This window comes from Anguilla rostrata, chromosome 3, assembly GCF_018555375.3.
Source record: "Anguilla rostrata isolate EN2019 chromosome 3, ASM1855537v3, whole genome shotgun sequence".
Lineage (NCBI taxonomy): Eukaryota > Metazoa > Chordata > Actinopteri > Anguilliformes > Anguillidae > Anguilla > Anguilla rostrata.
The window spans coordinates 67,300,071-67,312,337 of record NC_057935.1 but is presented as its reverse complement, the minus strand read 5'-3'; the positions used below and the strand labels follow the sequence as shown (position 1 = coordinate 67,312,337).

Here is a 12,267-nt window from a genome sequence, read left to right as displayed (position 1 = left end):
GGATGTGTGTGTGTGGTGTGTGTGTGTGTGTTGTGTGTGTGTGTGTGTGGGAGTGTGTGTGTGTGATGCGTGTGTGTGTGTGTGTGTGTGTGTGTGTGTGGTGTGTGTGTGTTGTGGTGTGTGTGTGGGTGTGTGTTGAAGGCAGGCTGTGTGCGTGTGTGTGTGTTTGCGTGTGTGTGTGCGGTCTGTGTTGGAAGGCCAGGCTGTGTGGGACGGTCTGTTCTGCAGTACTGGACTCAGCCCGGCTCTGTAGGAGTCCAGTTTGAACAGAAGAGCGCTGGTTCTGCCAGACTTCCAGGACGGGTCTGTGGACGCCCTGCTGGGGCCCCATGAGGACCCAGACACACGCGCACAATCGCACGCACGCACGCTCTCACACACTCACAAACACACACACGTACACAGACAGAAACTCACTCAATCGCGTGCACACACAGACACACACATGCGCACCCACCCACAAAATGGTGGCTGCAGAGGAGCAGGATTCTGCTGTTTGAGCTGAGGGCAGCAATGTAAAAAGGCGGACGAAAAAAACTACAGAAAACACTTTCCTTCCCGCAGACCTCACAGTTCCAGCACCATACGAATCCGTCGCTACATTAGACCCCAAACACAGCCCTCGCGGGCAGTTAGGTCAGATGGTCAACCCAATCAAACGGCGGCCCTGTTTTTATGAAAGGCCAATCAGAGGCCGGGGAAATCACACGCGTGGCGTTTCGGTCAGCACTCAGTAATCAGTGGCGGGGGTCCATCCACACGGGGCTGATGAGATCAGACACACACCGTCAGCGTGGGGGGGGGGGGGGGGGGGGGGTCGGCAATCAGAAGCCCCGACTCAAGAGCAGAGTACGGCGGTATGGCGGTAAGGTCACACAGAGCACAGCGGTAAGGTCACGCAGAGTCCGCTGCACATACTGAACCACAGGAGGGGTCTTCTACAACTGACCCAGACTGGACCGTGTGGATGGGAAATCCAGGAGCGGATCTCTAGGTGTGGATGGGAAATCCAGAAACGGATCTCTAGGTGTGGATGGGAAATCCAGAAACGGATCTCTAGGTGTGGATGGGAATCCAAGGATCTAGGTGTGGATGGAATCAGAAGGATCTCTAGGTGTGGATGGCAAAGCCAGAGCGATCCTAGTGCGGTGGAAAGCCAGGAGCGGATCTCTAGGTGGGGTGGGAAAGCCAGGAGTGGATCTCTAGGTGTGGATGGCAAAGCCAGGAGCGGATCTCTGGGTGTGGACGGCAAAGCCAGGAGTGGATCTCTAGGTGTGGGTGACAAAGCCAGGAGCGGATCTCTAGGTGTGGGTGGCAAAGCCAGGAGCGGATCTCTGGGTGTGGATGGCAAAGCCAGGAGCGGATCTCTGGGTGTGGATGGCAAAGCCAGGAGCGGATCTCTAGGTGTGGATGGGAAATCCAGGAGCGGATCTCTAGGTGTGGATGGGAAATCCAGAAACGGATCTCTAGGTGTGGATGGGAAATCCAGAAACGGATCTCTAGGTGTGGATGGCAAAGCCAGGAGCGGATCTCTAGGTGCGGGTGGGAAAGCCAGGAGCGGATCTCTAGGTGCGGGTGGGAAAGCCAGGAGTGGATCTCTAGGTGTGGATGGCAAAGCCAGGAGCGGATCTCTGGGTGTGGACGGCAAAGCCAGGAGTGGATCTCTAGGTGTGGGTGACAAAGCCAGGAGCGGATCTCTAGGTGTGGGTGGCAAAGCCAGGAGCGGATCTCTGGGTGTGGGAGGCAAAGCCAGGAGCGGATCTCTGGGTGTGGGTGACACATCCTACTAAAGCTCCTGTGATTGGCTGAGAGAGGCTCCATGCGATTGGGAGCTGATTTCTCACTGCGTTGGTACCAGTAGACCCCTGGAGACGCAGACGCAGCAGGAAGAGACGCAGTTGGGAAGAGGGGGAGGAGCCAGCAGGCAGGGCGGAGCCTGACCTGCTGCACGAGAGCAGCTCCCCTTCTCCATCAGACCCCTGCCGTCTGCATGCGTCAGCTGCGCAGCTGCGACTGCAACGCAACGGCTGCGACACGACGACTGCGTCACTCAGCGCGGTAAAAAGCAGCAGAGGCATGCAGATCTGCTCTCTCCTCAACTGACTGGGAGAAAAAAGTTAAATATGGGGTAAAACTTGATTTATAAAAAAAACTAAAAAAAAATCTAATTCCAGTAAGTGTGAAATGGCTGAGAGGATGAAAGCTACGGCCTCCATTCAGCCTTCAATTACTTTATATCACCTTTCCTTCACTTGCAGAGTGATCACCAAGCCAAGCGCCATTTCAAAGCCCCCTTTCAGTCACACGAGATCCATTACTCAGCCACAGCCCTTAAACAGATTAGCCAAAGCCCCTCAGCTAGAACTGAAGCAGCCAGGGATGTGAACAGAGAAGAAAGACCAGGGGGAGAGGGAGAGGGAAGAGAGAGGGAGAGATGAGAAAGAGAGAGGGAGAGAGAAGGGGAGAGAGGGAGAGAGTGGGGAAAGAGGGAGAGATGAGAAAGAGAAGGGGAGAGAGGGAGAGAGAGGGGAAAGAGGGAGAGAGTGGGGAGAGAGGGAGAGAGAGGGAGAGGGAGAGAGGGGGAGAGAGAGGGGAAAGAGGGAGAGAGAGGGAGGAGCGAGAGGGAGAGGGGGAGAGAGGGGAGAGGGGAGAGGGGGAGAGAAAGAGAGAGAGGGAGAGGAATAGAGAGAGAAGGGGAGAAGGAGAGAGATGGAGAGAGAGGGAGAGGAGGGAGGAGGAGAGAGAGATTGATAGAGGGCGAGGGGTAGAGAGGGATAGAGGGACAGAGAGAGAGAGAGACAGAGAGGGAGGAAGAGAGAGAGAGAGAGAGAGAGAGAGGAGAGAGTTAGTCATGGCGTGCTGGGTGGCAGGGAGACGGGGATAACTCTTTATGAGCGATGGGGTTGTGAGTAACGCGGGCGTCTGTCACTTTAAGTCTCTCTCTCTCCGTCTGCGCTCCCGCTCGCCCGAGCACATAGCTCATCCCCTCCCGCTGACACCCGCGGCGAGCCGTCGCTTAGTCACACCGCCAACTCCGCCGCCGCCGCCAACTCCGCCGCCGCCGTGGCCCACCTCCCTCCGACACCCCCCGACCACCGGGGTCGCCCTCGTCCCGCCGGGCGCGCCGGACCGTGACCGCGTGTCAGGGGGGCGGAGCCTGCCAGGGCCGTCCGCGCCGCTTCATATCATATCTCTCCCCCGGATCGCCCCCCCGCGTCTGCGCCGCTCCAGCTAACGATGAATTAGCCGCCGGAGCAAAAGCAACAACGTGTGGGGGGGGGACGGAAACGGGATGGGGGGGGGCTAGTCAATAAAAGATGGGGACCGTGTCCAAACAGCCGTAAATGAAGCTGAACGGAACACACCGTGTAGCCCGGACCGCGTTTGAACCGATCGCCGCCGCCGCCGCCGCCCCCCCGGCCCCCCCGGCCCCCCCGCCCCCGTGGCGGTAATGAACGTCACAGCTCATTACCGCTCCCAACCTGCGTGCGGCGCGCGGACAGGAGGAGGCTCCATTAAGCGGTGACCGGCGGCAGACTTGGGTCACTTGGCAGGGGGTAGGGGGGCATGGAAGTGTTTAATTGACTGGGAGAGACGCCCCCCCCACCCCCCGCACCCCTTCTGCCAGTCTGGCGCAGGCTCCCGCGGGGAGGGGGGGCGCGTAGGGTCGAGCTGACTCCGCCCCCACCCCCCACCCCCCACCCCCCTGCCTGTGGCGTCAGCCGACGCTCGCCGAATATTAATGAGGTGGGCGGGAAAGGTGAGCCAATCGCAGGGGCGCCCTGCTGTGGGCCAATGTGGGTACATGGGAAGGGCCGTTGTCGAAACCGCAGCGCTCCGCTCGTCCTGGGCGTGCTCGGCGACCCGTAGACCCGCGGGGCCTCGCCCCGCCCCGTAGGGGGCGATGGGGAGATCTGTCAGACAGGCAGACGGAATGTGTTCCGTCTGTCTCACCGTCGCCCCCGACGACCGCCCGCCCGCCCGCCCACCCCCAGCTGCCGTCCAACAAATGGCGGCTAATTAACCCTGATTGACCTCCGGGGAGGAGAGCGGCGCTATGAGGAGGATTTCTCAAACGCTGCTCCCAGCCCAATGACGCAAAGCCTTTCAGGCTCGAGTCCAAGTAAAAGAACAGATAAACAAGACGGAAAAACGTTAAAAGATACAACTACTGTGGGAAGCAACACTTATCACAGAAAGAAGCTTTAGTTTTTTTGTTTAAAGAAAGGCTGAAATCTAAGAGGTCAAACCCCCGAATTTAAAAATAATAATAACGCAGAAAAGCTGTAGGACGGGGGGTGACTCAGGGGACTGAGTGAACTTTGCTGCTCTGTGGCACCTCAGTGGTGGGGGCCATGTTGGTGTTGTAATTGATATTGGGGGGCGTGGGGGGGGCTAACTTTCGGTCACTGACCCCTTAATCCTCGGGCACGCGTTTCCAGACGTCTGGACTCGGCGTGACCGCTCGCCGTGACCGCTCCCCCTGGACCACGGGAACACGGATTTCACCCGCGCCCGTCTGTGCCCGGGACGCTGCGTGTCCCACAATGCACCTCACCGTGGGGTGGGGGGGGGGAGAAGAGAACAAGTGGTGACCGCGGAGAGGGCAGCCCCACGCACGGACGCACGGACACCCAACACCGCCCCCCCAACCCCCCCCCCCCCACACACACATTCCTGAGGAGAAGGAAAACAAAAACACCCGACCCGAGGCTGTTTTCCTTAATCTAAAAGAGATTACGCGCTCAGGCACGCAAAAACACCATCTGCCCCCCGTCAAAGGGCCCCGTGAACAGCCCTCCCCGCGCGTCTGTGTGCCCAGTCCCCTCCCTCCCCCCCCCGGCCCCACGCAGACAAACCGCCGGCTCCAGGCCACGCAGCTCTGCCAGAGATCACCGCGGCTCCTGCACTTTACAGACGGGAATTATTTACACGGAGATTACGCAGAAATGTAACCACTCCCGACAAATCTCCAGCCCGTCCGGTCGGACCCGAGAGAACTGCATGATGGGTGATCTGAGGCCGGTCTGAGAAACGGGCCTCCCCGATCGCGTTCGAATGCAGGAGCGGCAGAATCGTTCGCAGCCGATAAATCCATCGATACGATTGGCTGAGACCGGGGTGGTGTGACAGAGTTCGGCAACGTCGCCGACGAAACTAGCCAAGTACGTCAGCGCGTGCAATCACGTCAGCCAAGTCGCTTTCTAAAAACCAAAAAAAAAAAAACTGGGCCAGAGATCATCAGCTCCACAGCATACTTACAGATGGGAACTATTTACACGGAGATTACGCTGAAATATATAACGACTCCCGTCAAAGCTCCAGCCCGTCCGACTAAAACCGGGGTGTGGTGCGACCGATTTTTGGAAACATCGCCGGTGAGACCAGCCAAGCAATTCGACGCATGCAATCACGTCAGGGCAAAGTAACTTTTTTTAAAAAACCCCAAAAAAAAAAAAAAAAACTTTTATTCAGCTGAGGGAAAACATTGAAACAGAGAGAGAGAGAGAGAGAGAGGAGGAGGGAGGGAGGAGAGGAGGGAGGGAGGGAGAGAGAGAGGGAGAGAGAGAGAGAGAGAGGAGAGAGAGAGAGAGAGAGAGAGAGAGACGTTATTAAGAGATTCTTCATCGCCGGTCAGAAGCTGTGAATGGACGAGCTAAACGGCTTGGCGTTCCTCCTCTAATCTCCTCCCTGCCGAGAGTGGACGCTTTCCTGGCGTGCGAAACCTCCCCCCCACCCCCCCTCCCCCCCCCCCGTTTCTCAAAGGCCCAGCTCTGCCAAAAAACGCAGACTTTGACCGAAATCCCAGAGAGCAGAAGCCTCTCGGCAGACAACACCTTCCTCCGCCAATTTCGCGGGTCTGGCGCTGATTGGGTCATCTGTGGGCGGGCTAAAGCAGGTTTAACGGGGGGGGGGGGGGGCAAAGCGCGGTGTCAGGGCCATGTCAGGTAGAAGTCAAAGCAACAATCTGGGCTGGGGGGGGGGGGGTTAAAATGCCCGACAGCATTCCTTCTCTTATTAGACCGAAGTCTGACAGCTCCTCAGTGTTTCCATGGCACCAGATAGGACAGAAGCCAGATAGGCGGCCACATCCGTTCAAAACCACCAAAAGCTGTCTGCCTCCCCGTCCCACCCACCACCTCTCCTGTCCAAACCCGAGGCAGACACTCAGCGCACAGGAGCGGACAGCACCTACCGCCACACAAACCCTCTCAAGGCACTCACCACCCTAAATGCCTCATAACTGAATGCCCAATACAGAGGTGAACGCACTCACATGCAACACACGGACATACAAACACAAGCACTCACATACGCATGCACACGCATGCACAGCCCTGCACAAACACCCGTAGTCTTGAAAGAGATCACACTGGGGTGGCATTTCCTGGCTTTATGGTGCGTGACGCGCAGAAGCAGAGACAGGCAGGCCGGCGTCTTAGCGGAGCACGTTAGCGTAGCGAAGCACGTTAGCATAGGGGAGCACGTTACTAAGGCACGTTAGCGTAGCGAAGCACGTTAGCATAGGGGAGCACGTTACTAATAAAATAACGTTACTGAGGCACATTAGCGTAACGAAGCGCGTTAGTGTAGCAGAGCACGTTAGCGTAAAGAAGCACGTTAGCGTAGCGGACCACATTAGCGAAGCGCGTTAGCGGAGCACGGCGCATAACGCGCCCGGCCCAGCCCAGGCCCCATTGATTGATTCCCAGCCCCGCCGGGCCGCTGGGCCAGTCTGCCCCCGTGATGAATGACTGCAGGTTTTAATTAACCTTCCGCACACACATCAATATTATTTCAAACACCAAACAGTGTTTTCTCTTGCCTCCATTATGCAGTAACCTTTAAGGCAACAATGATTTGGGCACCTTTCTGAAATATCACATTAGTAAGAAAAAAGAAAGTTTTTTTTTTTTTTTAAAGAAAAATTAAATACCGTTACCTAAGGCTGTGCATGTTCCAGGTCAGAAAACATGCTTCTCAAGTTTGAGTTTATTCTGCTTTCCTAAAGGGGTCAAACAGAGAAAGAGAGGGCAGTACCCTGGGCGAGCTCTAGAGGGCAGCAGAGGGAAGAGTTCATTCACGGCTGATTCAAGCATCCATCCCTGATTAAAACTGTTGTTTATCTCTTTGAAATTCTTCCTCGGAATAAAAAGCCTTTGAAGATCGACTTAATGGATTTCCCATGATATCAGGAAAAACATAACTTATTGTCATTTTTTACTTTAACAATGTTTGGGGGGAGAAAAGCGCAGTTTTAAAATTTCTTTTTTTACCTTTGGTACTGATTTCAGCATCAACACAATTTAATTGCACAATACAGCACCAAATGAATATTCTAATGTGAGTTTCTCTGTTCAGTTTGTGCTGACAGAGGCTTTTGTAAGGCACTGTTTTTTACGCCTGTGGAATTATGAATATGCATACCAGGGATGAATTAGCACATCATAAGAATGCGTAATTTGAGGGAGGGGTGGGGTAGACCTCGGCGGGACCCCACCCCACGCAGGCCGAAAACGCGAACATGGGGCTTTGGGAGCTCGGAGGGGGGCGCGTGCGTCTGAGGGGGCGCGGCAACACGGCTCGAACCCCGACGCCACGCCACGGCGTTTTTTCCAGAGGCGGGGTTTTAGGCGCGAAGGAGCACGGTCGACGCTGGCGAGAACGTCGCTCGGCAACGGCATTGTCGCCGTTCGCTTCCGGAGAGTTCCGCCGGACGCGTGAGAACAGGGGCGACGGCGGGGCGGCGGACGCAGAAAATACGTCACGAAACCGTCAACAAGATCAGAGCGCGTGGGCCAGGAGCACATCCCCAACGCCATGCAGTTTAACTGTGAGTAACCAGGCAAGCACAAGCACATGCAGATGCAGATGCACACGCACCCACACAACACACACTAACATTCATTCACACACACACACATACCCACTCACACCCACACACAACAACATTCATTCACACACACACCCTCACCCACACATACACACGCACACTCAGAAATGCACACCCACATTCACTCACACGTGCACAACTTCACACATGCACTCACCCACACACTCAGAGACGCACATGCTGACACACACACACACGCACACACACACACACACACTAAAAATTCTCATTTTGATTAAAGTGTACGCCCCAGTGCCCTGTACCCCAGCGGTGGGACTGTGGGACCACAGTGAGAGACTGAGATGGGACCAGTAAGACCCTGAGCTGGCTGTGGTGACTGACCCATGTGACGGGGGGGTGAGGGGGGTCAGAGACAGCAGGGCCGGGTTACAGGGCGGGGGTGGGGGGCCCACCGTGATCCACATCAGCTACTGTTTCACCTGGAACTGTTCCCACTGACCCCCCTGAACCCCCCACTCAGGCCAAAAGGCTACTCTCCATTTCTGACATGTCCAAAAGGAAGATTAATGACCCCGCCAGCTGCAAAAAAAAAAGAGACAGAAACATAATACTTTTTCCCCCCAAAAAAATCTGTTGAAGTGATTAAGACGGACTCATTTAATTAGCACCTCCAGCCTCGTTTAAGTCGCTGCCAAATCGGCACTTTTTCGAGATTCGTTATTTCAATTCATTTGTTTCCGTTTCGAACTTTCAGAACAATATTACAGCACATGCTCGTCATCGAGACTCAGAGCGGCCTCTGGGAAGAGCAGAGAGCAGCACAGGGGTGTGGACAGAGGTTCGGGAGAGCTGAGCAGAGAGCAGCACAGGGGTGTGGGCAGAGGTTCGAGAGAGCAGCACAGGGGTGTGGGCAGAGGTTCGGGAGAGCTGAGCAGAGAGCAGCACAGGGGTGTGGACAGAGGTTCGGGAGAGCTGAGCAGAGAGCAGCACAGGGGTGTGGACAGAGGTTCGGGAGAGCTGAGCAGAGAGCAGCACAGGGGTGTGGACAGAGGTTCGGGAGAGCTGAGCAGAGAGCAGCACAGGGGTGTGGACAGAGGTTCTGGAGAGCTGAGCAGAGAGCAGCACAGGGGTGTGGACAGAGGTTTGAGAGAGCTGAGCAGAGAGCAGCACAGGGGTGTGGGCAGAGGTTCGGGAGAGCTGAGCAGAGAGCAGCACAGGGGTGTGGACAGAGGTTCGAGAGAGCAGCACAGGGGTGTGGACAGAGGTTCGAGAGAGCTGAGCAGAGAGCAGCACAGGGGTGTGGGCAGAGGTTCGAGAGAGCAGCACAGGGGTGTGGGCAGAGGTTCGGGAGAGCTGAGCAGAGAGCAGCACAGGGGTGTGGACAGAGGTTCGAGAGAGCTGAGCAGAGAGCAGCACAGGGGTGTGGACAGAGGTTCGGGAGAGCTGAGCAGAGAGCAGCACAGGGGTGTGGACAGAGGTTCGGGAGAGCTGAGCAGAGAGCAGCACAGGGGTGTGGACAGAGGTTCGGGAGAGCTGAGCAGAGAGCAGCACAGGGGTGTGGACAGAGGTTCGGAGGCTGAGCGGAGCAGCACAGGGGTGTGGACAGAGGTTCGGAGAGCTGAGCAGAGCAGGGCGGGGTGTGGACAGAGGTTCGGAGAGCTGAGCGAGAGCAGCACGGGGTGTGGACAGAGGTTCGGAGAGCTGAGCGGGAGCAGCACAGGGGTGTGGACAGAGGTTCGAGAGAGCTGAGCAGAGAGCAGCACAGGGGTGTGGACAGAGGTTCGAGAGAGCTGAGCAGAGAGCAGCACAGGGGTGTGGACAGAGGTTCGAGAGAGCTGAGCAGAGAGCAGCACAGGGGTGTGGGCAGAGGTTCGAGAGAGCTGAGCAGAGAGCAGCACAGGGGTGTGGGCAGAGGTTCGAGAGAGCTGAGCAGAGAGCAGCACGGGGGTGTGGACAGAGGTTCGGGAGAGCTGAGCAGAGAGCAGCACGGGGGTGTGGACAGAGGTTCGGGAGAGCTGAGCAGAGAGCAGCACAGGGGTGTGGACAGAGGTTCGGGAGAGCTGAGCAGAGCGGGGCGGCGCCGTCCTGACTGAGCTAGCGGCGACTGCTGAAGATTTACACCGACGCGCCGCCGCCCGTGGCATTTCAGCGCCCGTCGCCATGGCGACGCCTCCGACTTAATCTCAGGGCCTCGCCGCCGCGCGCTCCACGCCGCTGTCGCCGCTGAGATTTGTGGGTAATTCGCGAGGAGGAGAGTCGTCGATCCCAGATCCGCCGCGCTGACTGGGGAGCGAACTGCCACCGGCAGCGGGGCAGCGTGGGAGTTGAAGTTTCTAACTATCACCCCGTAGTCCAAAATTAATCGATAACAAGGATGTTGCTGCTCATCCAGCTCCTCAATCTGGCGATATCGCGATCGAGGTCCGCATTGCGGTTTCGTCTCAGGTGTTTTTTTTTAAAGGCCTGAAAGAAATAAGCATTTCTGCTGACATGGCACTGTTTTTTTTTTTGTTTTTTAGTGCAGCTTGCAATTTGCCTGTAACACGAGATTTCAGACGGTTGAAGCCGCTGCCGACTTCAGCCTCGGCCGTTTCACCACGGCAACGATGCTGCCGCGCCGACAGGGCGCACTGACATATGCAAAAGAGCGGTAAACAGCGCGAGCTCAACTTCGTTTGCGGGAGCTCGACAGAACGAGGACGCCCGAACAACCTTGAGAGGACTCTGCTGTGACCCACTGCAGTTTCACTCAGTCCAGACCAGGGGGGTGTCCAGGTCTAATCTGATCCGAAAAGAGCCAGTGTGGGGGTGCAGGTTTGTGTTTTAGCTCAGCACCGAGACCCCTGATTCACCTAATTAACTAATCATGGTCTTCAATGAAGACCTGGATAGGTAATAATCAGGTGTCTTAGCCCTTTTCAGGTAAGACTGGACACCCCTGGTCCAAACCTCACCTGTTACTGATCACACAGACGGTATGTAACATACGGCACCAGGACCTTTGTACACGTACAGCTGATTGGTTCACAGGCCTTCGGTTTGTGCATTCGATGACACGCCCAAACTCGTCAGTACAAAACAACATCCCTCCTTAGATTACATTACAGGCATTTAAGTGCTCCTTGAGTGCGAGGCAGGTGTTGTTTACACCTGTGTAACCCGTCAGCACTGACAATGAGATCGAGCCTCCCTACGCAGCTCTGCAAGGGGAAACGGAACAAACTGTGGCAGGCGAACAGCCGCCCCCCACCCCCCCTCAGGTTCTGTTTGTGAAGTGATATTACAGCTAATCTCTCTCTCTCTCTCTCTCCCTCCCTCTCTCCCTCTCTCTCTCTCCCTATCTCTCTCTCAGTAAAGACCCTCGCACGGCCGCTAATTAGAATAATCAGAACCGCCGCATCTGATACGACACCCGAAATCAGCGGCGAGCCAAACTGAGGAGGCCCCGGCAGCGTAGTAACCTGCCCCCGCATCAGAGTCACACAAACAGATAGGAGCCTCCTCCCATCCCATTACCGCGATTACATACAGATACGATCTCACACGGAGGCCTTCCTCTCAGCAGCGCGGCGCTAAGCGATGGACCCGCGGGGCAAGCTGGACCCGCGCCACGCCCACACCCCGGACCCTGGAGGGAACCCCAGGCTGGAGCAGAACCAAGCCCGGAGGAGTGCTGGGTCCCGGCAGAAAGTCGGGCGGGCCCCTGTACACATTTGGGCGGGGCCCCTGTAGGTAGTCCAGCAGGGCCCCTGTACACATTTGGGTGGGGCCCCTGTAGGTAGTCCAGCCAGCCCCCTGTACACAGTTGGGCGGGGCCCCTGTAGGTAGTCCAGCAGGGCCCCTGTACACAGTTGGGTGGGGCCCCTGTATGTAGTCCAGCAGGGCCCCTGTACACAGTTGGGCGGGGGCCCCTGTAGAGGTTCGGGCGGGGCCCCTGAAGAGAGTCCGGCGCACTGGGGCCTACCTTATCCTTGTCCTCCACCAGGTCCGTCAGCACGTCGTCCGGGTCCAGGATCCCCCCGTCGCAGTACTCCACGTGGTGGGTCCGAACCAGGAAGTCCCCCTCCTGCACGGGACAAGAGACGAGTTACGTTACATCACATCACAGGCATTTAGCAGACGCTCTTATCCAGAGCGACTTATACAACTTTTTTTACATAGCATTTACATTGCATCTATTTACACAGCTGGATATGTACTGAAGCACTGCAGGTTGAGTAGCTTGCTCAAGGGTACAATGGCAGCGTCCTACCTGCCGTTGTGCACTTAGAATCGAACCTGTGACCTTTACCAGCTTCTTACCCATTGTGCTACACTGTCTGCCGCCAGTAGTTACACACTTGCACACACACACACATCGCTGCACACAACTCAAAGAAGACAAAGACGGAGAACACCCTCCATCTCGGGGG

At 56.6% G+C, this 12,267-nt stretch overlaps 1 protein-coding gene across 1 annotated transcript in view; it reads right to left on the bottom strand.

Annotated features, from left to right (window-relative positions):
* pard3bb (par-3 family cell polarity regulator beta b) overlaps positions 1-12,267 on the bottom strand; it is a 273,730-nt gene that overhangs the window by 240,150 nt on the left and 21,313 nt on the right. Inside the window, 1 exon segment of the mRNA XM_064329842.1 lies at positions 11,820-11,921. Within this exon segment, the coding sequence (XP_064185912.1) occupies positions 11,820-11,921 (102 nt within the window).